General features: G+C 43.0%; 2 protein-coding genes across 3 annotated transcripts in view; both read right to left on the reverse strand.

Moving 5' to 3' along the window:
• Positions 1–21,476, reverse strand: part of METTL16 (methyltransferase 16, RNA N6-adenosine) — a 499,291-nt gene extending 477,815 nt beyond the window's left edge. Inside the window, exon 1 of one of the 2 annotated variants that reach the window (XM_086954516.1) lies at positions 21,376–21,476. The gene's annotated coding sequence lies outside the window, so the exon portion shown is untranslated. Of the gene's footprint in view, positions 1–20,849; positions 20,963–21,375 lie in introns of those variants that run through there. The other variant, XM_086954515.1, reaches the window with a different exon arrangement.
• On the reverse strand, positions 4,835–20,949 carry LOC147729629 (zinc finger MYM-type protein 1-like). Its single transcript, XM_086954514.1, has 2 exons — positions 20,850–20,949; positions 4,835–11,571 (listed from the first exon to the last, which is right to left on the reverse strand). Exon 2 carries the CDS (start codon positions 11,529–11,531, stop codon positions 9,132–9,134), a length of 2,400 nt encoding a protein of 799 aa, XP_086810640.1. The 5' UTR covers positions 11,532–11,571; positions 20,850–20,949; the 3' UTR covers positions 4,835–9,131.
• Positions 21,477–21,888: the final 412 nt, after the last annotated feature.

Genomic DNA, 21,888 nt, shown 5'->3' on the forward strand with positions numbered 1-21,888 from the left:
TCGAACAGATTACTGTAAAACCAGTTTGATTAATTGTTGGGCTCGGCTTGCCTTTTGACATAATGAATGACAGTAGGATCCTTTACAGGTAAGTAAAACTTGATCATGTAAGAACGTTTGATATAAAAGTAAACAAAGTATGTGGCTCCAGATTTTTGGAAAAGAACTGAAAACTGCTGCTGGAATTCCGTTTGGACCGGCACTCCAAGAGTCTCGACTGTTCCTTATTAAGAGTTCAACACCCTTAGCTGAAAACATGTAGGACTCAAAGTCTTTATCTTTAGCTAAAGCTGTTGTTGGAACCACAGTGTCTACGTAAAGTGATAAAATAAAGATCTTCTATTCACCACAGAGTATGCAATACCATAAATTGCAGCTAGGTTGTTCCAGTCTATGATTGACATGACGTTTTCTGGTACAAACTGCTGTCTGTAAAGCTAACCAGCTATCGAACTAGCTTTTTCATTCTTATTTGATTAATTCTTCTATTGTACTTCTGTGTTAATCTTTTTATGATTTACAAAGTTATTTTCAATTTCTTTGAGCTTTTACCCATTTCCTTTTCATTATGTATCAAATAATCCATGAAATAGATCTTTACATCCCTTTTGCTTGTTGGAGTAACAGCTCCAGGTATGAAAACAAAAGATATTATCTAATCATGACTCCCAGCTAGCGATCCAGCTTTTCTATTACATTGACAAGGGTGCAATCACTCATTACTTTACAGATATTTATTGAATAGGAAATTCATAATTCAAGATTATTCTTCTACGGGTTCCCTACATCCCTTGGTCAATAAATGTACCATTGTTAAAGAAATGCATTCCCAAACTAAAATTTAACCTTGAAAGTTGTGCTCTTTTTTTAATGATTTGAAAGTCAAAACATTTTTAGAGGTTTGACATATGGATCAGCTTGTAGTCGAATGAGCAGGTGCCAGCTCACAAAAACCTGACCACTGCAGATTAGTCCGAATTGAATCTTCCATACAATTGTTGAAAGCCCAAAGTCCATACCGAGTTATGAATAGATTTCCCGTTGATTGAGGTGTTATTTTTCCTAAAGACCTGCTCATCAAAGACAGTATTTACACTGTATGCTAATAGATTTGAGTTAAAGTCTACTGTTAGTAGAAAGAAGCCAGATTGTGAATTCTCTATTAAGGATTATAAATCTAATATAAATTGATGAATTTGAAGTTTATCCTTAATGGAAGTGTTCACCACAGTAAGCATGGTTTTGTTTTTGAATTTAAACGAAGTAGCTAGAAAATTATTAGTCTTCTAAATAGTCTTGTGTTCTGCAATAAGATCATCCCTTACTAGTGCTGCAAGCCCTCAGCCCAGTCTAGCTCTGGTTAATTGCAAGTAAATCAAACACACTAAAATTAGATAGAAAATAAAGTTAGTGTCTATCTAGGTTTCATGAAAACAAATTATTTGTTTTCATTGCTCTAAATAAAAGTATGAGAAGGTTTCTAACCATTAGAATGATCCAATCACTAAGCATGAAAACATACTAAATGTGATAAAAACACAACAAAAAATTAAGGCAACCCTTACCCCAATCAAAAGTTAATAATGGGAGAGGTATCAGTAATGCGATGAACTCACCAAATGTCTAAAAAGCAGTACAATGTTAGTGCAGTGAGTCCACCTAGAAAACAGAAGGTCTATAGGCATAGAGGTAGCTTTATTGGCCTGTCACTGAAATGTCATTCCATTAAGATTCAAAAAGGCTCATATCAGCATTTAGGACCCTGTGCTCATCATTTACATATAATTAATTCCCATTTATTATGAGCAAGCATATCACCCATAAAGGTTTCAAGGCACTGGGAGTCGTCAGGGAGATTAGGTGAGCTATTGCCCAGAGTCACATGATGCTGCCACCAGAGATCGAACCGTGAGCCCTGCGCAAATGATGATGACGCCAGAGATCGAACCGTGAGCCCCATGCACAGGCGTCAGCCACTCTGACACACCTCACCGGCAAATTAAATCTTCACATAGCACTATTACTTCCGGTGCATATTGTACCAACAAATACAATCAATCATATGGCTCAAGAATGGATGAAGTGCACGAAATTGCACCGAATATCTTTGTCCTTACTTTTTATTTTTACAGTGTACTAGCTTTAGGTGTGCATCTATACTAATATAATAAAGAGAGAGCCCAAACCTTTGAGGCGGGTAATCTCAGGAACCACAGCACCAATCACAACACCCAATACAGCATTGGAAAGGACAGTTGCAGCACATGGTCATAGGCTATACAGCTGCCCACCATATACATTAGAAACGTAAAAGAACCTTACCGGCAAAGTAGTCCCTTGTGGGCGTGGGCGGGGCGTGGCATGACAAAAAAAAACGTTCCTTAAAAGTGTGCGTTGTGCTGGGGGCGTGTGCTGGGGGCGTGAACAAGGCCATTGGGCGCGGCAATTGCAATTGTGCGGCACCAAGGGGTGTGTCCAATGGCGCGACAAACGGCAACAATCGCGCGGCACATCCCCCCAAAAAAACGTGCCTTGAGGGTGTGTGGAAAACAAAAGTGTGCGTTGGCCCGGGGACGTGGCCAAGGCCAATGGGTGCGGCAATTGTGCAGGAGCAAGTGGCGTGGCTAATAGACGCTGCAATTGCCGGGGCTTAGGCGGGGGCAGACGCAACTGATCGTGCCTGTGGGGACAATAACTGCACAGTATCCTGCGCGCTGTCAGCCAGTCAACTCTCTGCATAAAGGACCGTGCCTGAGGGACACTAACTGCAGCGGCTCCTGCGCGCTGTCACACACTCAACTCTCTGCATACACGAATTGACACCAGGCGCACAACATCAACCAGGGCTGGAGCCGGGCTCAGGCGGCGGATGACGCGAGTAAGCACGCCTGCTGGGACACTAACCTTTGAACTGACTGTACTTTCCCACACGCGCAGCGTCTCCAGCACGCGCTGTCACCCACTCAACTCTCTGCATCAACGACTTTACACCACAAGCACAACATCAAACAAAACTGGAGCCGGGCCTCAAGCGGGGAATGACGCGATCCAGCGTGCCTGCGGGACACGAAATTTACAACTGAATGCACTTTCACACATGCTTACCTACGGAAGTGGAGTACATACACACTAGAGACATCTGCTAATACTTCTTACTCCGAGGTACACACAGTATCTGCACACACATGCCTAACTATTGTGACACTTCATGCTAAAAATGTTGTCTACTGCGAGATGTTAAAATAAATTTCCCTTGCCTAATACACACATTACACACATTCCATTTCATACCCGGACAACGTCGGGACGGGCTGCTAGTATGAGCATAAAGAGAAAAACAGTCCAGCTACTAATCATGTTCGCATTCATAAAATAGGAAAAGGTATTATAAAAACATGACAAGTAGTACAAACGCAGTCTCTTGTCTGGCTTTATGCAGACCAAGACAGGCAGAAGCTGCCACACACTGTTTGCAATTCAATTCTATTAGTTGCACATTTCTATAATAGGCTGGTCAACGTCCCTACATTAACATATAATGCATGTGCTGCAGTTAACTAATTTCATGCATTTGTAGGTTGACCAATTTCTCTTTCTAATTCTATTAGAACCCACTGTGTAGATCCTTTAATAGCCTGTTTTTATGCTGTTATAAAAGGATGAAACTCTGAGCCGCAGCACAATTACAGTAACAAATCTTACAAGACTGCTGTCTGTACACCAGCAGTAAAGTCCGTACTTTGTAGTATGCATTAACTTCAAAAGAAGAGTAAGATTTTTAATACGTACTCAATAAAAGAATTAAGCATTGGCAAAGTAAACCGGTCTCTCCTGTACAAGAGCAATTGGCTTTGCCAATGTGGTTTAGCCATGTTTTTCACCAGCATGGCAGAAACTTTGTGTCGCAGAGTGGAGTGTCGCAGAGTGGAGTGTCGCAGAGTGGAGTGCCGCAGAGTGGAGTGCCGCAGAGTGGAGTGCCGCAGAGTGGAGTGCCGCAGAGTGGAGTGCCGCAGAGTGGAGTGCCGCAGAGTGGCATAGAGCGTCAGCGAGTGGAGTGCCATATGGTGTTGTAGATTGGAGGGGCACAGAGTATCGTGGCATAGACTGGTGTAGAGAGGAGTAGTGCCCTAGAGTGGAGTAGTTGGGTTGCAGACTTGCACAGAGTGTCACAGGGAGGAGTAAAGAGGCATACAGTGTCAGGGAGTGGGGCACAGTGCATCCTAGAGTGGGATAGAATGTTGTAGTGTCATGGAGTGGAGTGGAGAGTGGAATGTGATGTGATAGACTGAAGTGCCATGGAGTGATAGTAAATTGGGAGTAGAGTAGAGGTAGAATGGAGTATGAGCAGAATGGAGTATGAGCAGAATGGAGTACGAGAAGATTGGAGCCTCCAAGAGCAAAGAAACGTTCTTGTGCAAAATTACTACCGTAAAGAGAAATAAGCACATTTAGCAGCTGTTCATGAAGTCTAATGAGTGTAGCACTTCCCAGACTACAGGGGACGAGGTTAAAAGGCGACCTATGGTCAATAAAGGAGACAAAGATGATCCCTTCAGAACACACATTTCCAGTGCATCATGGTGAAGAAACACACCTGATCTATTGTGCTCACCCGAGCTCTAAATCCTGTTTGAAGGTCTGAAAATCAGCTTCTGTTCTGTAACCCACCCCTGAATCTTGCCTAGCAGCGGTTTACAAGCCAAAATGCCGCCAATTCTGCAGGTGGAACAGGACATCGCACCCACACCCATTTTTTGGACCAAAAAGAGCAGAGCAAGACAAAAACAGAAGGTTAAGACAGAACAGAAATAAATAAATTGCCTTTGTGCTCCAGTTGTATTGTACAGGTTTTATTTTGATACGTAAAAGACCAAAGGCCCACAGAACAAACCACTTGGGCCGTTACTGAAGGGTGCAGTGGATTCAATTGAGAGTTTACACCGCTGGCGCCTTCATGCTGGACATTAGTCCCTTCCCCTGGCAATTTCCGCTCTCTTCTACTCACAAATACTTGAAGTGTTTTTAAACTATTTTAATAGTCTAATGAAAATTTATACTGAACCATTATACTGCAGAAGATGTGTAATTGTGTGGCTCTTATCAGGAATGCCAATTAGAAGATTTGAAAATAGAAGGACATAACCCCCTAACTTTTTAACTAGCATCAATATTTTCCAGTATTAAAACATCTGCAATTTTTTTAATTCAGCAACTTTATTTACTCCAGTATTATACACTATGTACATAAAATACAAAAGTATACGGTGTTTATTGTTATTTACATTTATACATTTGTGTAAAATGACTATATTGCAAAATACTGTATTTTATTACAGAAACCCTTGATAGCTAGTTCTCTTTTAGTCGGGACCACAGGAATTATGCGATTCTGCAGCCACTGCTTTTTTTTCATAATTAAGATTTGCCGCATAATCTGAAATTTTAACAAAAACATTGTTTCATTTCAAACTGGTCAAAAGTTACTAAAAACTTTGTTCAATATATCCGAAAGCATGTAGTTGAAGGCCCTTCGTAAAGCATAACTGGTCATCTTTCAGTGGCTTATTTCGGCATTTGGTTGATAAACTGGTACTAATGAGGTGAAATATTTGCCCAGATAGTATTACTAGGAGTTAAAATTACAAAATACACAAAAAATTGAGCAATACTCTCAAAAAATGCCATCTAATTTGCCTTTTCTTGCCACACAATTTTGTGCACCCTGCTGCCTAATTTGGCACTCAACAGCCGCATTATTCAGTGGCCCTGCTTTTAAGTAAAGGGCTTTTCTGCTATAAGCACAGTTCAAAAACATTTTAGAAAGACAAATATAAAATATTCTACAAGTCTGCCTCTGGATCGTTACTTCATTGGTTGGTGGTCGAAGATACCCATTGTGTGCGCCTCATTTATTAACATTTTCCAATTTCCAAATCCTTACTTGTCACTCCAAAATTAATAGAGAGGGAAATGGTCTGAAACAGTTCCCTCCCTTTAACAGAGTAGCTGCTGAATAAATTGTGCTACACTATACATGTTGTACTGATAAAGACTGGACTTTTAAGTGACACTCTGGCAAGGTCCTTCATTTGATCTTCTAGTATAAAAACAGAGGACATCCATGTGTACACATGAGCACCTTTACGTCCCAGACGATACCAATCACTTGCAGAGTCCACCAGGCTTTCATCATGTTCCTGGTCCATCTTCAACCTGTAATGCAGCCTGTGGTACTCTACTCACCAACATTATCAAATTTCACCAGCACTGGAACAACACACATCTGTTTGAAAGTCTCCTCTGCTACAGAAATCAGATTTCTTAAACCCTACTTGTACCTCATCGGAACCTGATGCCCAGCACCCACCTAAAGTTGAACCGCACTTAAACAAACAACAGCTAGTGTCTACGACATGAATGAGTACACATCTGAATCCCATCTTTCACACAATGCTAAGTCACTCTGATTTGGCGTTGGGTGAAAAACGAAAAGTCTCGGTAACAGTTAACCCTACTTCAAAACGTGAGACTATTCCACCCAGAAAGAGATTTCAAAATTGCATCACGCCCTTATAGTCTTGAGTCTGGATGCAATGCTTTCCATAATTCCACACTAACTCTTCTTAAGAGCATCCTACATGCTTCAGCACACCTCACCAAGGGACTGAGGAATAAAGACCACATTTCCTCCTGCCCAAAGATAACTTAACTAGCTCCGCTTGTAGGACCACATCATCCTTCAAACCTTCTGCATCATCTACAAAGCCATCACAAAGAGTAATCACCTATCTGACTGGCAAGCTCACCATCTCTGGTGGATCTCGGTACATATGTGGCCAGTACACCATTACATGGGAAATGAAGTGCCCAAAAAGTTATTTAAACAAAAAAACACAAGGAAGCTTCCTTTTTTAATCCAGGATCTGAAGCTACATCCTCATGTCCGTTGGGGCTGTACCAATCCTGCTCCAATGTAGGAAACCTCTCTAGAAACACTTCTTTAAAGGATACTACATCACGAGCACATATATTAAAAAGTCTGCAGTCAGGTGGCTGCTATAAGTTTGCGCAATGTATTTCCAGTCTTGGCCTTGAATACGTTTTGAGGGACGCAAATGGCTATACATTGACTAGAGAAGCAACTATTTGCTTTAATTTGTTGCTATGGTACCCATAACTACGAAAAAGATGCATGTGTTTGGGGGGAAGATTCAAACTTAAAAGTTCTTAATCACCAAATTAGCCTGCAGAAATGCAAAGCATCTTGGGGAACCAGTTTACTGCACTAAAAAAGCAGGGCACTGAGCTTTTCCCGGAAGTAGGTAATATATGCAGGTCAACATATGCACACCAATGGTCTGGAAACAGTAATTTCCAGCCCAGATCATGGTGTGGATTCAGCTCCAGCAGTCAGAGAAATTTCTCTATACTCAAGATTGCAGGTCGGTTTTTAACCAGTCATAAGATCGATGCAGTGGTGCACATGGTTCCTTGTGGACCAACTTTGTCCGTCTCCTAGAAAGTGATTATTAGATTCTGCTACGTGGAGTCGGACTGGTGATCCTTCATGTTTGATGAACACAGATGCAGAGCGGTGGAGCAGTTGGGCTATGACCAGAAGCTAGACTATTCAATCCACAACTACATTCTAAAAATGTTTAGATTGATGAGGCAGAAAAAACTGGTTCTTCACCAACAGGTACTACGGAACAAGGGCACAGCTCGCCTCTTGGAAGGATGCAGGACCACAGACAGGCCACTACACCACTTGCCCCACTCAACGCACTATACAATGCATGCCAATCCTAAGATCGCCCCTCTTCCAACTCAAAGTACCCCTTCATATATCTGGATCTGGTTGGTCTGATCAACAATCCTAGGTGGTGAACATATATATAACAGAAAAATAGCATCATCGGAACCCGACAATTCCAAATTTCATGAGACAAAACACCTAAAGCTACAATGAAATGTACATCAGCAACCAAACTGGGCATGAAATCATAATGTGCGACAATAGAAATTGTAATTTCAGGGTGTCAACGCTGCACAACTTCCACAAAATATATAGCATGAATATCCATTAATGTTGCATGACCTACACACATTCACTGCCGCCTCAACAGCTACTGGGCTGATGCTGTATTTTATCGCATCTGTATTAATACAGCACTGCCCATCCTAGTCCTGCAATAGTGCATCCTCACTGCATTCCTATGCATCATTATGCCATGCCACTCATTTAGGCACACGGTTGCACACCAAGTGATAGCAGTGGGTAAACAAAGTCACTGAATGCAACATCTCACACACTACGCCATGCCAGCAAGTTGGCCTCCAGCCATCAGGAAAAGAGGAGGTGGCTATCAACGCATGGCTGCTACTCAATCAATTAAACCGATGCAACACTTAAATATGAGGCAATAAGATCTTAAATCAGGTAGAGTACGGTTAGCTCAGACAAAGGCTAGTTTCACTGAGGAAAATAATAGTCTCACAGACAATTTGGTAACCTACTACTTATTGCATGCCACAACCCCTGAAAGGTTTACCTTTTTTTAAGGAATCAAAACATAGCTTTTTTAGGCACATTTTCAATGTGTATTAGTAAAGAAGCAATTTGTTTTGGTTTTCAAAGATTGATTAGAGGTAATATTTAGTCCAAACACTACCAAGCCCCAATCACAGAAGAATTATTTCACTCCAAACAAATCTGTGTTCACCAAAAACCACCGGACGAACATCAAGAAACCACGTGGTCCAGAGGAGAATAAGGCCACATGTAGGAATCAGAAATGATAGTTTCTCCTTCCATGCCTAAATGTTTCATCCTTCACAGGTCAGGTGCTCCCCCTTTTGCCTTCACTGGCAAGCTTACTCAATAGGATAGGATGTTCTCTCTCGACATACACCTTAATCTGCCAGATATAGCACTACTGCATTACTCCACTTTGTTGTGCCTCCATTAATTTCACATTTCCTCATTTTTTCTGCTCTCAGTCCATCCTTCCACCCCATTTCTTTTCATGTCAAACTTATCATTTCTCTTGCATTTCCAGTGTTCGCTTCTCTTCTCTTTCTGGGAGTGCCTCCTTTCATTATCTCTTCCCATCCACAGCCATGTGCAGTGCCTACACATGCATGGAATTGCCATGTTTCATCTTGAAAACTTCCACACACTGGTTTAGATTTATGGACTTGCACAAATTCTGCTCCACGGACATCATCAGCAAGGCATCCAGTCGATCATGATACACTGCGGAATGTAACTTTGTTCTCACTAGCGCAAGCTTGGAATTGGATTGTCCTACACTAGTACTGGTGATGGGCAAAGTTAGAAACACACCCATTACTTTTCTGAAGACTGTGTACATTGCAGATGCAGGATTTTTCAAGCATACGAGAAGTTCATCAATCGAACTGTAACTTTCTTCATTGAACAGATTATCATTCCTGATTAACATGATTTCAGTACCTAGGTCACATTGAGAAACATTACAAAATTCAGCAACGAGTCGGATCTTCTGATCTGAAGCACGCCGCTTCAGTAGCACGTGTGCAAAGCCTTCCAAAAGAGAGACTACCTCTGGTGAGAATCTCTCATCGAGTTCGGACAGTGTGTTATTAAGCACCTCATTGTAATCCGGTCTCATACTTTCCTTAATGTTCAAATAGAAGTTTTCATTATCAGGATTCCGGCCATTCCCAAAACTAACGGTTCCATTCTGCACCAATGAAAATCCAGTTGTATCACAATGCTGTACCAGGCTTAAAAACAAAGAATCATATCCATCCCTCATATCATGGAGAACTGTTTTTAGCATGGATACTGCGTGGCAGACACAAAGTAGATCCTCTCTGGCCCTCTGTAATTCTTTGCTTGCTTTGCTAATGGCATTTAGAAGAGGAGCTAGCATTGTTAACCAGAAGAGAAAATTGAAAGACTGCATCGCTTCGTACAAACCTGCTGCTTGAACAGCAGTCTTGCTACAAAATGTTCTGTCCTCAATTTCTTTAAGAGCAACCCCTAAGGCCTGGATATTCCTCGAAATGGCATTAACTGCCTCCGCTCTGCATGGCCATCGTGCATCGGGCAACGGTTTTAGTGGACGAACTGCCTTCATAATGTTTTCAAGAACGCTGTGGTGAGCACAGTTGCTCTCAATGAATGTATACAAGTTTTCAAGGTGCCCAAAAAAAGAGAATGCTGGCCGTGTACATTTCATTGCACCCACCAGCAGAAGGTTCAGACAGTGGGTATAGTAATGTACATATGGAACAGCTCGTCCGCACCATTCAGTCACAAGAGCATGCACTCCCTTGTTCACGCCTTTCTTTGCTGTAACGCTGTCATAACAAAGAGCTACAATTTCTTTTTCTGTAACACCCACTGCAGCAAGGCTTGTTTTCAGTATAGTCATGAGAGACCACGAATCAAGTTCATCAGCTGGCTGGATGGATATCAGAGTCTCGTGGACATTCAGGGATGGATCGCAGAATCTTAGAAGTACAACAACGTGTTCATTATGGGAATAGTCTGTAGTCTCCTCCACCACAACACTAACCCATTGCACATCTTGTAGTTCATTTTTTATTTGATAACACATAACTTCAAATATTACATTTATGAGCTCATTTTGAATCGTTTTAGAGGTGTATGTATAAGAGGATGCAGGTTTGTAATTTGCCAGGACTGTATCAAATTCAGCAAGCAGTTCACACAACTCCAAGTACATCCCATGGAAGTCACAATCTGAAGTCTCCGAGTTCCCTGCAAACACAACACCTTGATGTCCTAAAATCTGTACAATACGAAAAAGGCGCAACATCACATCATGGTTTTCTATACTTTGGCTTTTCTCCTCAATAAGTTTCGTTTTAGTAGATTCTAGTAGACTTGCCAGAAACCTGGGTGATCGCTTGTAGTCTTCATGCAACTGTAAGGCTCGCTGGTGGTGCAGAGAGGTGCTATGCTTCCTAAGGGCTCTAGTTGGATTTGTCCAGTTTTTACATCCAGCAGTTGTGAAAGAAGGATCAATTTTTCCATGGCAATGGCTAACTTTCTGCCCAAAAATGCGACATGTAAAGCAATACATGCATTCAGTCTCAAAAGAATACTCTACCCATGGAAAATCTTTGTAGAATTCAGCCCTAAAACCTCTATGTTTCTCACCAATTTTCTTCCTAGAAAAGGGCCCGATTGGCTGATGTGGGCCGCGGAGAACTAATCTTTGAAGTTCATCTTCAGTTCTTGGGATTGGCCTTGAAGGATCCCAGGGGGATGTAATTGCTGTCTGGGAATTCACCATCACATTTTTTGATTGACAGATTTCTACCGCAGATATCGATAGATTAACCACGGTCGGTACAGACTTTTCACATCTAATGTCACTTTTTTCCATACTTGTCCGCTGTAATTTCTCACAGGTCTCAGATGATACAGCATCACTGTTGTCATCAGTCTCAGTGTTAACTTCAAGTCTTTCTCTTTTACAAAAAATGTCGTCAATTGTTCCCAGGTGTCTCTTCATTTTCTCGGAATTTTGTTGGTCTGAACTCTTGAGTCCAACCCTGGATGTAGATACAAAACGGAGAACTACATAATGAGCTCATAAAAAGGTCAATCATTTCCTAAATATCAAACAAAATATATTACCTACAAAAATGTTTTTTTTTAAATAATTTTGACAACGAAAGGGATGCTGTACTTTGAATGTGAAACAGAAGGTTTGGTATGTATATTACAGTTGAGGCTCACATCCTGGAATCACGGTATTTCCAACTGTGGCAGTCAACATCAGTATTATGGGTGTTAAAACAGGGGTATACCAATGCAGATACCCTGCTCCCAAATTTCGATCAATACAGCATATGGGCTTCTTCTTAATCTCGTTCTCCTCCACCAGAGGTAGACAACCACAGGATCATGCACACCACCATTTATACAGATCCTATTACAGTCTGATACAATGAAATTATTCATCCAAGTAGGTGCTGAGATAAGCACTACTAATGCATTTGGCTGTGCCTCTACCTGCGCAGTGTACCTAACCGAATCTTGAGCAGATGGAAAGAGAAACACCTGTAACTTTCTACAGACAGACAATGGACAATAAGACTGCTTGAGACTTAACAGTAAGATCTGTGCAGTGCTGCAAAGTGGCAACCAATGAATATTCTGTAATACATACAACACGTTTGGGATTTGCAGCCATGCACAACAAAGTGGAAGACTGTCACAGCAAAGGTACAAGAGGTCAGTGTATATCCAAGAAATTGATGAATAACTGCTCTAGGAAATAGGCTATGATTGAATACCCACAGGCAGTTTATCTTCTAAAACTCGATCACATATATTTTATTTTCACCACAAACTATAGATCATGGAGACCATGCACATGTTACGAGGATTTGAACACCATTCCACATGTTAACTGTATGCATCCCAAAAATACCAGTTAAGTTCCAGGGGTAATCGTAAACTGCTACACAGCAATTCATATATTAAGTGCCAAAACTATTCCATTGTTCTGGACATTGAAGTCACGTTCTCATGAACTTAAAATTGCACTAAAACTAGATATGGGAACAACAAAAGAGACTTTGCACTATCTGTTTTTTACGTTTTTATTTCAGAGGCATCATAACAGCTGAAGTCTACTGAAGTTCTGGGGCACTTTGCATGAAGTGCACTTTGGCTGATGTTCATTTACATCGCATATGTCACAGTGGACATCTAGAATGTGCCCCAAACTCTTCGCTGATGAGGCTTGTCTGTACCTTACCGCTGCGCATCGGCTCCCAGTCTCTGGCTGTGTGGGTGCATATACTCCGCTACTCCTCTGCTCACTGCACAGACTTTTACTTCAACCAGTGCCATCAGGAACGTGTTGAGAGGTATCAGGATTGTTGTTTACTTCTATACCTCGTTCAGGGACAGAACATATGTATCCCAAACAAGGAAAGCATACGCAGAAGTGAAGTACAACTAGAGGTTCAGGATGAGGCACAAAGAAGGCAACGAGCGGACACCAGCGGCAATCTTAGATGGAATCATTAAGTACCTTTATCATAAAGTGCCTTTGTGTGGTGAACAAGTTGTAGGTCACATTTTACATGAAATATGTGTTTTCATTTTACAGTGATGTTCCCATGGGAAACATTTAGTGTTTTTTACAGTGATGTTCCCATGGGAAACATTTAGTGTTTACCTAAGTGGGATATGCTTAGGGTGAATTATTCACACATTTTTACTATTAACTACCTTGTATTTCTTTACCATTAGAATATGTCACTACATCTGTTAATGATATACCAATTTTGCTAACAAACTACTGCTACACAAAACACTAACACAGCATCCAGGAAACATGTTCTCCAAGCTCACCACTTTACACTGCTGAGAATTCAGACTCTATGTTTAGACTTCCATATTCAAGCAACAGAGGAGTCACGAGTACCTTGAAGTGGTTTCCCCTGATCTTTCTTCAAAAGCAAACATCTTACAGGTAATCAAATACTGTAACTGCAACATAGAATGCAGCAAAGTGCCAGGACAGAGAAACTGATAATTATAAGTCCCCGGAAAACTGGAGGAAGATGAAAGGAACCATGTATCATCAGGCGGTAAAAACAACCCAGGTTCCATCAATGTTGTGGCACTGTAGCAGTGCTATCAAACATTCAAAGCAGCATTCTTAACATTCAGCTGCTTTCAACACCCTTGATCATCCTATGCCTGTGCTACAGCACTAAGGCAATACCTCACGAAAGAGACCTAAGTAGATCAAAACTGGTTTAGAGTTGCTTCTGTTCCCATCGGGTGGTGACTTGGCCTGGCAGTTGTGACTGGAATGTTCATATTGGAGTAGGAACTAGACTAATATGCATACCAAAACAGCAAGATGCATATACAAAGCCACCCATCAACCTATACCACCAACAACTACGAGACACAAAGAAAAAGGCCCTTTCTTTCAGGCTCGAAGCCAGCACCAACAACAGCAAAAAACTTTTCACCATTGTCAAGGAGTTCTCCAATCCTGCAGCTGCCAACAACGGCATCATACCATCCCAAGCACTCTCCAACGACCTCTCAAACGTCTTTGAACAGAAGATTGCCAAGATCTACAACACCTTCCTCCCTCAGCTTACCGATATGAACTCCCATGACCAGGCAGACACCTCCTTCATCACTAAACAATCTAGAAGACCCTCTTGAATGAAGACCACCGCCCTCATGAATACCATCCACTCAGGAGCCCCCTCAGACCCAGGCCCCCACTTCATATACAACAATGGAAGAACTACCATCTCCCCAACGTACACCATTATCAACACCTCCCTAACTACTGCCACCTTCCTGTCTTGCTGGGAAAAATGCAGAAGACAATGTCCTATTGAAGAAACCAACAACGGACCCCAAAAGATCCATCTTGCTTCTGCCTTTTCCAGCTAAAGTCATGAAGAAAAGCCATCAATACCCAACTTGCAGACCACCTAGAACGCCATCAACTCCTAGACAGCTTTCAATCAGACTTTCACACCAAACACAGCAGAGAAACAGCCTTCATTGCGGCCACGGGTGACTTCAGAAGCATCAGCGACCAAGGAAAAACTGACACACTCTACCTCTACCTGTCCGCAGCGTCTGGTGTGATTTCCCACAAGTCAGTCACCAGAAAGCTTCAGCACTTGGGTATCTGCGAACTAGCCCTCAAGTGGATATCTCCCTTCCTCACTGACAGAGCTCAACGAATTAAGACTTCCCACCTCAGTACCCAAGAAACTCATTTGCAGAGTCCCTCAAGAAACGTTGTTCATTCAAACACTCCTCAACATCTACATGAAGCTCCACCGCGCAGACATCGTCAGTGCCCACAGCATCAACTTAGTATGCTACGCCGATGTCACACAGCTCATTCCCTCCCTTATCGACTCAACCAGCACCGCCAAAGCACACTTAGCCAACAGCTGAGCAACGTCGCTGCTTGGATGAAAAACTGCCTAATTTTCAGCCATCAACCAATGGTTCGCCTCTTGGTGGCTCTCCGAACTTGACCCCCCACCCACCATACCAAGTACTGCAGGATCATCCCAGGAACCAACCTCTCCAAGAGCAGACAGATCAATGCCATCTCCTGATCATACTACCACTTCCAGAGGATGCCACACAAGATTTTCAAGTGGATCCGACTGAACACCAGAAGGTCACCCAGGCTCTTTTCAGAAGTAGAATTTATTTCTGATACGCCCTCTACATCGGAATCCCAGCCCATATCCTACGCCTACACCAAAGAACCCGGAACGCCACCAGACTTATCCTGAACATCCTACAAAATAATCACATCTCTCTACACCTCAATAATATCCACTGGCTATCAGTACAGGAAAGATGTAAGTTCAAGCTACTTACCCATGCCCACAAAGCTCTCCACAACACCGGTCCAGCTTACCTCAACTACAGCCTCTTCTATCAACCCACCAGACACCTTCGATCTGGATCCCAGGCAAGAACACATCTCCCTTGCATTAAGACCAGAAGGGGAGAACGCTCCTTCACATACCTCTAAGCCAAAGTCTGGAACGACCTTCATAATACGTCAGAACCTCTCCTTCCATCATTAACTTTTGAAGGAATCTAAAAAAGTGTCTCCTCCAGACGAAACAGGCATGATCTCCTCCCCTCCCACTGCCCCCCACCCAAAGTCCTGCCCTATAAAGGGTCTGGATACCCTCACAGGTGAATATACGCGCTGTACAAATTCACATAACGAGTCTGTCCAGAATGGCACAGTGGGCGAAAAACTGTAACAGGGCGTAGAGAGACACACAGTCGCAGAGATTAATTTGAGCATTCCTTTCATCGCCATGTTTTTCAGTAGACACCCTGAATACAGGCAGCCAGCCCTATGGCACTTAAGCAGCTGAAACAAGTTTATGAATTGGCTCTGGCTGAGGAACTGCATAAGATATAAACCACAAATGACTATTTTTTTGGGGGGCGGTTTTGTATAGCGCGAAAAAGACCCTTGTAAATGTAAATGTGCAGGAATTTATATAGCGCAAATCACCGAGCGGTTTCTAAGCGCTTGCTTAGGGAACCCGTCCTGGTATTCCCATGTGAGATAACCCCAGCAGGGTATCCGCAAGGTGAAAGCCAGGCATCCCGCCCCGAGGGGCCGTTGCGGGTATCAGAGCGCTTTACAGATCAAATATAGGTAATAGCATATAAACACATATAAATATAAATACAGTGGATTATATGAATACAGTACTGGGAACAATTAAAGATTAGCACATAACTGCAGTAGTGTCTAAGACAAGTTCAAGTGAATTTGGACATGAGAACCGATTTCACTTCTTTTTTTAAAAAGGCCGCAGATGGATTACCGTATTTTCTGGTGTATAAGACGACCCCCTACTTTTCCTTTTAAAATATAGGGTTTGGGATATATTTGCTTGCTTGTAAAATGACCCCGGCGTATAAGACGACCCCCAACTTTTGAAAAGATTTTCAAGGGTTAAAAAGTCGTCTTATACGCCAGAAAATACGGTAAGTCTCGTTTCTGGGGGTAGAGCGTTTCATATCCTGGGGGCCATTCCTGAGAAGGCACGACTATGTTTTTTTCTTGGAGAAACGTTGTGGTTTCAGTAGAAGGTTGTTAGAGCTCCTGGTAGACCTGTTGCTGCCTGATAGAACTAGTTTCTCCGCTAGGTATCTCAGGGTTTTTTGATGAAGTGCCTTATGTGTCATAAAGGCGATTTTAAACTGGATTCTGGCCTCAAAAGGTAGCCAGTTGAGGGCCTGAAGATCAGGGGAAATGTGGCACTCCCATAGTCAACTCTGGGAATCACTAGAGGTTGAACTGCCTGTTTGAAGTCATTTGCAGGTATGAAGAGTTTCAGTTTTCTTAGTGTGTTAATCTGAAAATGTGCACCATTTGTTGCAGCGCTGATGTGTTTCAGCATGTTTAGTTTATCAACTAGGGTTATTACCAGAGATTTAGCGACATCAATGATGAGAGGTTGACTGTCAAGTGCTGTTAGGTGCTCCATCCACTAGCGGATGATGGTTGTTTGGTTGGGAGGGGCGATTAAGAGGAATTCTGTTTTTAGTGTGTTTAGTTTTAAATGGTTCTTAGCTAGCCAGATCTGTGTATCTTGGAGCGTTGAGTTAAGGGACTTGATGTCTTCAAGAGATTGGACCTCAATGCAGAGTTGTATTTCGTCTGCGTACATGTGATATTGGATATTTGCAGAGTTGAGAAGCTCTGTGAGTGGTTCCATAAACTGATTGAAGAGTGTTGGGGAGAGAGAGAAGATCCCTGAGGTACTCCCAAAGTGACAGGGGTGGAAGTAGATAATGATTGGTTGATCTTGAATCTTTGTGTTCTGTTATGGAGGAAAGAGGTGAACCAGTTTGGTACTGTTCCAGATAATGCCATTCTATGCTTCAGGAGGTCCAGTAGGTTGTCGTGTTTGACTGTATCGAAGGCTGAGGAAAGGTCAAGGAGGATTAGCAGGCAGGCTTTGTTTTGGTCCAGTATTTGTAGTGCATCATCAATTATGTGGGTCACAGCAGATTCAGTGCTGTGTCCTGATCGAAAGCCTGATTGGAATTGGTCTAGTAGGTTGAAGCGGTCTATGCGGATACTAAGCTGCATGGACACATTTTTCGAGTAGTTTGGCAAGGGTAGAGATGTTGGATATTGGGCGATAGTTATTCAAGTCAGATGGGTCCCCTGATACTTTCTTAAGCTTTATGGGTGTCAGGGATGGTTCCTTGCATGAGGAAGGAATTTATGATATGATCCTCGTCCATAGAGGCACTAGCAGTGGCATGAAGGTCTTAAGGTGTAATGCTGGGAGGGGGTCTGTGAAATGGTTAGAAGGATTCAGAGAACTGAGCATGTTAAGGATAGTTTCTTCGTTGTAGAGGTTGAAGGTGGTCCAGGAGGCATTGTTTTTGAGGTCGAGTGTTGTGCAGCAGATGGACAGCGGCCCAACTGTGGTCAGTGAGGAAATTGCGTGTGTTTCAGGAAGTGATACTAGATCGTTGAGTAGGTCTGCCTTTAATTTTTCAGCCTCTGTTGTGAGAAAGGAGGCAAGATCCTCACATTTGGGGAGTGTATCCGAGTTGGCTTGGAGGAGGGGGGGCGGGGGGCGGGGGGGGGAGGGGGTGAGTAGTGGACACCCTTAAACTGAGCTTTGATTATTTCGAACAATTTTTGGGGCGATTCGCATCTTGGTCTAGTTGAGTGCGTATATAATCCGCTTTAGATCGTCTCTAATCCTTCTGTAGTTCGCATTTCTGGTGCTCCTTAGTAATTTGAGGTGGGCAGTGGATGGGACAGCTCTCCATTGTCTTTCAATAGTTCTCAATGATCTCCTGTCTTCATTTAGTCTACCATCATAACAAGGATTGGAGTTCTTTGTATTGACTCTTTAGTTATAGGGGGGCTACGGTATCAAGAACCCTGTTCATCGAGTGGAAGTAGTGATTTGTCATAGCCTGAACATCATTGGATCCATCAGGTGGGGGCGCGAGGGTGTGACTAGCTGATGAAAGATCGACCGGAATGATGTTTTCTCTGTTCCTCTTCCAGATTTTTGTTCTCGTGGGTTGGACAGAGAGTAGTTTAACTACTTCCTTGATATGGAAAGTGATAATGTGATGGTCGGACCAGTCGCACGGGAGGATCGTTTCCAGCTGGGTAGTCTGATTTGGAATATAAGACTTTAAACATAAGGTTATACTCCTTAGTGTGCACTGCCATGCCCATATCAATCACAAGTTTATTATATAATCGTATCTTGCATGTCACAGTGTAACTACCACAGTTACAAAGCAGCTGCTGAGACTTTAGAAGTGGAGCACTGTACACGTCCTACTCAGTTAGGTGTCGATAAGCTTGGGTTACAGCTGTTTGCCCTTACGCAACTGAATATGGGCAGTGGGAGGTCTGAATTAGCTAAACAATTGTCACCGACAAATGCGACAATCAAAAGCAGGAATACACTCACTACTGCACTAAAGGACTTAAAAAGAAATTACTGCAATATTATTTTATTGTTCTGATAATAATTGATTAAATACTGGATAGACAATCGCAAGTCGGTCATTGGACCAAGGATAGTAATAAAAGAATAAGATATAAAATTAACGTGCGGTGGGTAGTGCTTAGTGTGTAAAACAATAAGTGCCAGGGCTCTCATTTGCCCCACACATTGCCCCTGCTATGCTACCAGTGATAGTATCAACACAACTACTAACAATCACAATTGGGACATTTCAGACTTTTACAGGCCCCCAAATCTTTAAGAATGGTTTGGGTAGCAGGTAATTGTAATTTTTCATCTACACGAGCACATCAGCCAACACCTACGGAATCATCACTGGCTCCCCGTCGAGAAAAGAGTCACTTTAAAGATATTCTCCCACGCCTACAAATGCCTACACCACACCGGATCCCAATACCTCAACGACAGACTCACCCCCCACATACCAAAAAGAAACCTCCGGTCCGCCAACCTAGTGCTCGCCAAAACCCCACGCATCCGCAGAGCCAAAACAAGAGGAAGAGCCTTCTCCTGCATTGCAGCCAAGTCCTGGAACGAGCTCCCGATCAAAATCAGACGCGCCGCTCCCTGAACACCTACAGGAAGGCTCTCAAGACCTGGCTCTTCGGCTGAACGGACCTGCTGACCCCCGCAGCGTCTTGAGACCCTCATGGGCGAGTAGCACGCTTACAATTCCTCTGATTGATAGTTTCAGTAAACGCAACAGTCAATCCGTTTTTGGCCCCAATATACCCACTGTCCAAGCTCGGTTCCTCAATCCAGCTGTATAAAAGATTTATAGTGTGAACTCTGCTTAAGTTAACGTGGCACAGTGGTGCAATATGTTGCTTCTAAGTATAGTTTTAGAACTTCTTCCTTTCGTAGGCAGTAGGCATTAAAAAAAAAAGTCACGCGATTCTAGTGTGTTATTTTACAAATCGTAAATTGCGTTGTATTCTTTTTAGTATTAAACACTAGTACACATTACTAATTAATAACAATTCACTTACTACTAACTTTGAAAGACAGCAACACGCCCTAAATAATCAGAAAGTGGAAAGTCCTCAAAAGTAACAGAAAACAGAGCAAGGAGTAGAGTAAGTACATACACCGCACAAGTCACCGTTTATAGGTAACCAGTTGCAGTGCACTCAATGTCATATTGGGAAGAACAAGTAACGTCCTCATGATCCACACGGTGTCTTAAAAAATGCACAATTGCCACTCTGACCAGTTCTTCCACGAAGATGTGCACGCAGTAACGCACAAAAAATGAAATATCCAGAAAGGGGCGTTCGTTCCAAAGACCTGTTGCAACCATCGTAGCACCACGTGGTCTTTTAGGCATGGTAGCAAACTGTTCAGATTTCAAAACGTAGTATGCACGAAAAGTAATCCGAAATGCAGCAAAAGCATGCATTTGGAGTTTTAGTGGGAGATGCTTTGGGGAAAAGGATACTAATCAGAGCTCATCGGTGGTGAACTACAGGATTCGCTTACCACTAAACATCAAACTTTACCCTGCGTTAACGAAAGCCGCCAGGCTACAGCCCATAAATTGCCCGACAGCTCTATAGCAGATCCCAATAATCCACTAACATCCGTATCATGGCCTGCTGCTATCAGTTTGTAATCAAGAGAGAAGTTAGCAGTCTAGTTGTTTAATGTTGTGGCCCGAATGCTACAGCGAGTCCTGCACGTGGACTCGCGAGCAGGAGACGCCAGGGTGACTGGCGGTGTCTATGCACATACCCACCCCTTTCTCCCCGTCCCACACACACACCTACCGGAGCAGCAGAACAGCCCGGGCTGTTCGTTTAGTAGAGTTAATGCAGCCGTCTAGCCCCCACTGTGTCGTTCCGTATCCGTCGCGCGGCTCCACGTGACGTCATCAAAGCGCGCACAACAAACGGCGCAGACGGACGGTCATATTTTACGGCGGTAGTTTTTGCTAAGTGTAAAGAGCGTAGTCGTGCTGTACCAGATAACAATACTAACGTGGTACTTCCTGCACCAGACTGTGCTTTCCCGAGCTGACGCTCTCAACTGTGGATAATTGTATCTGACTGTCGGTGCAAGTGGTAAACAAACAAGGCATGGTACTTTACAAATCGGGCCGTACTTAGTTCACTGCGCATGCCCAACACAGGCGCCGCCATGCTGTACGGATTATTTCGCGTCTGCGCACACAACGAAAGAGATGCTGCCACGTCTGATGGAGTAGGAAACCCAACATAAAACGGAAGAAATTTTATAAACTGACATAACAACAGCTACCGGCTAGCAAAGGAAATGCTGAACGTTAACTTTCACCTGTTTCGCTCTCCTTTCGTTGGCTTTGCCGTTATTCCTTTTAGTTTTTTTACAGCTTCCCTTATTTACTGCTTCCTCCTCCTGTACCCTACATGGTAAATAGCTGCAAAGGTAGTCATGAATGGATTAGGGGGGTGGAATATACAATTACATTGCGATTGGTTGAGGGAAAGCTGTATGAAAGCGTCACCGCTCAGGAATGTTTTTCTTTTCTCACATGGTCACAAAATTGCTGTCGTTTCCCTTGTACTCTAGTAATGCACACTGGGTGACGCAAAGTGCTATTTATACCGTCAGCTCTTCGGGGCGGGCATGGGCCATGTGACTGAGTGAAGGTGAGGTCCTATTTCCGGAGCGGGTTTGTGCCTCTTACAGCTCTCACTCTTTTACAGAGCATGCTGCATGGAAGGGGTTGTCTGCAAGAAAACACCCTCCGAGTGCCCAGTAGTATACATGTCAATAGGCCCGATTTGTGAAGAAAAGCATGGCTTCATTTTGGCTGTCTCCCTCATG

Source organism: Lissotriton vulgaris, chromosome 2_1 (genome assembly GCF_964263255.1).
Source record: "Lissotriton vulgaris chromosome 2_1, aLisVul1.2, whole genome shotgun sequence".
Lineage (NCBI taxonomy): Eukaryota > Metazoa > Chordata > Amphibia > Caudata > Salamandridae > Lissotriton > Lissotriton vulgaris.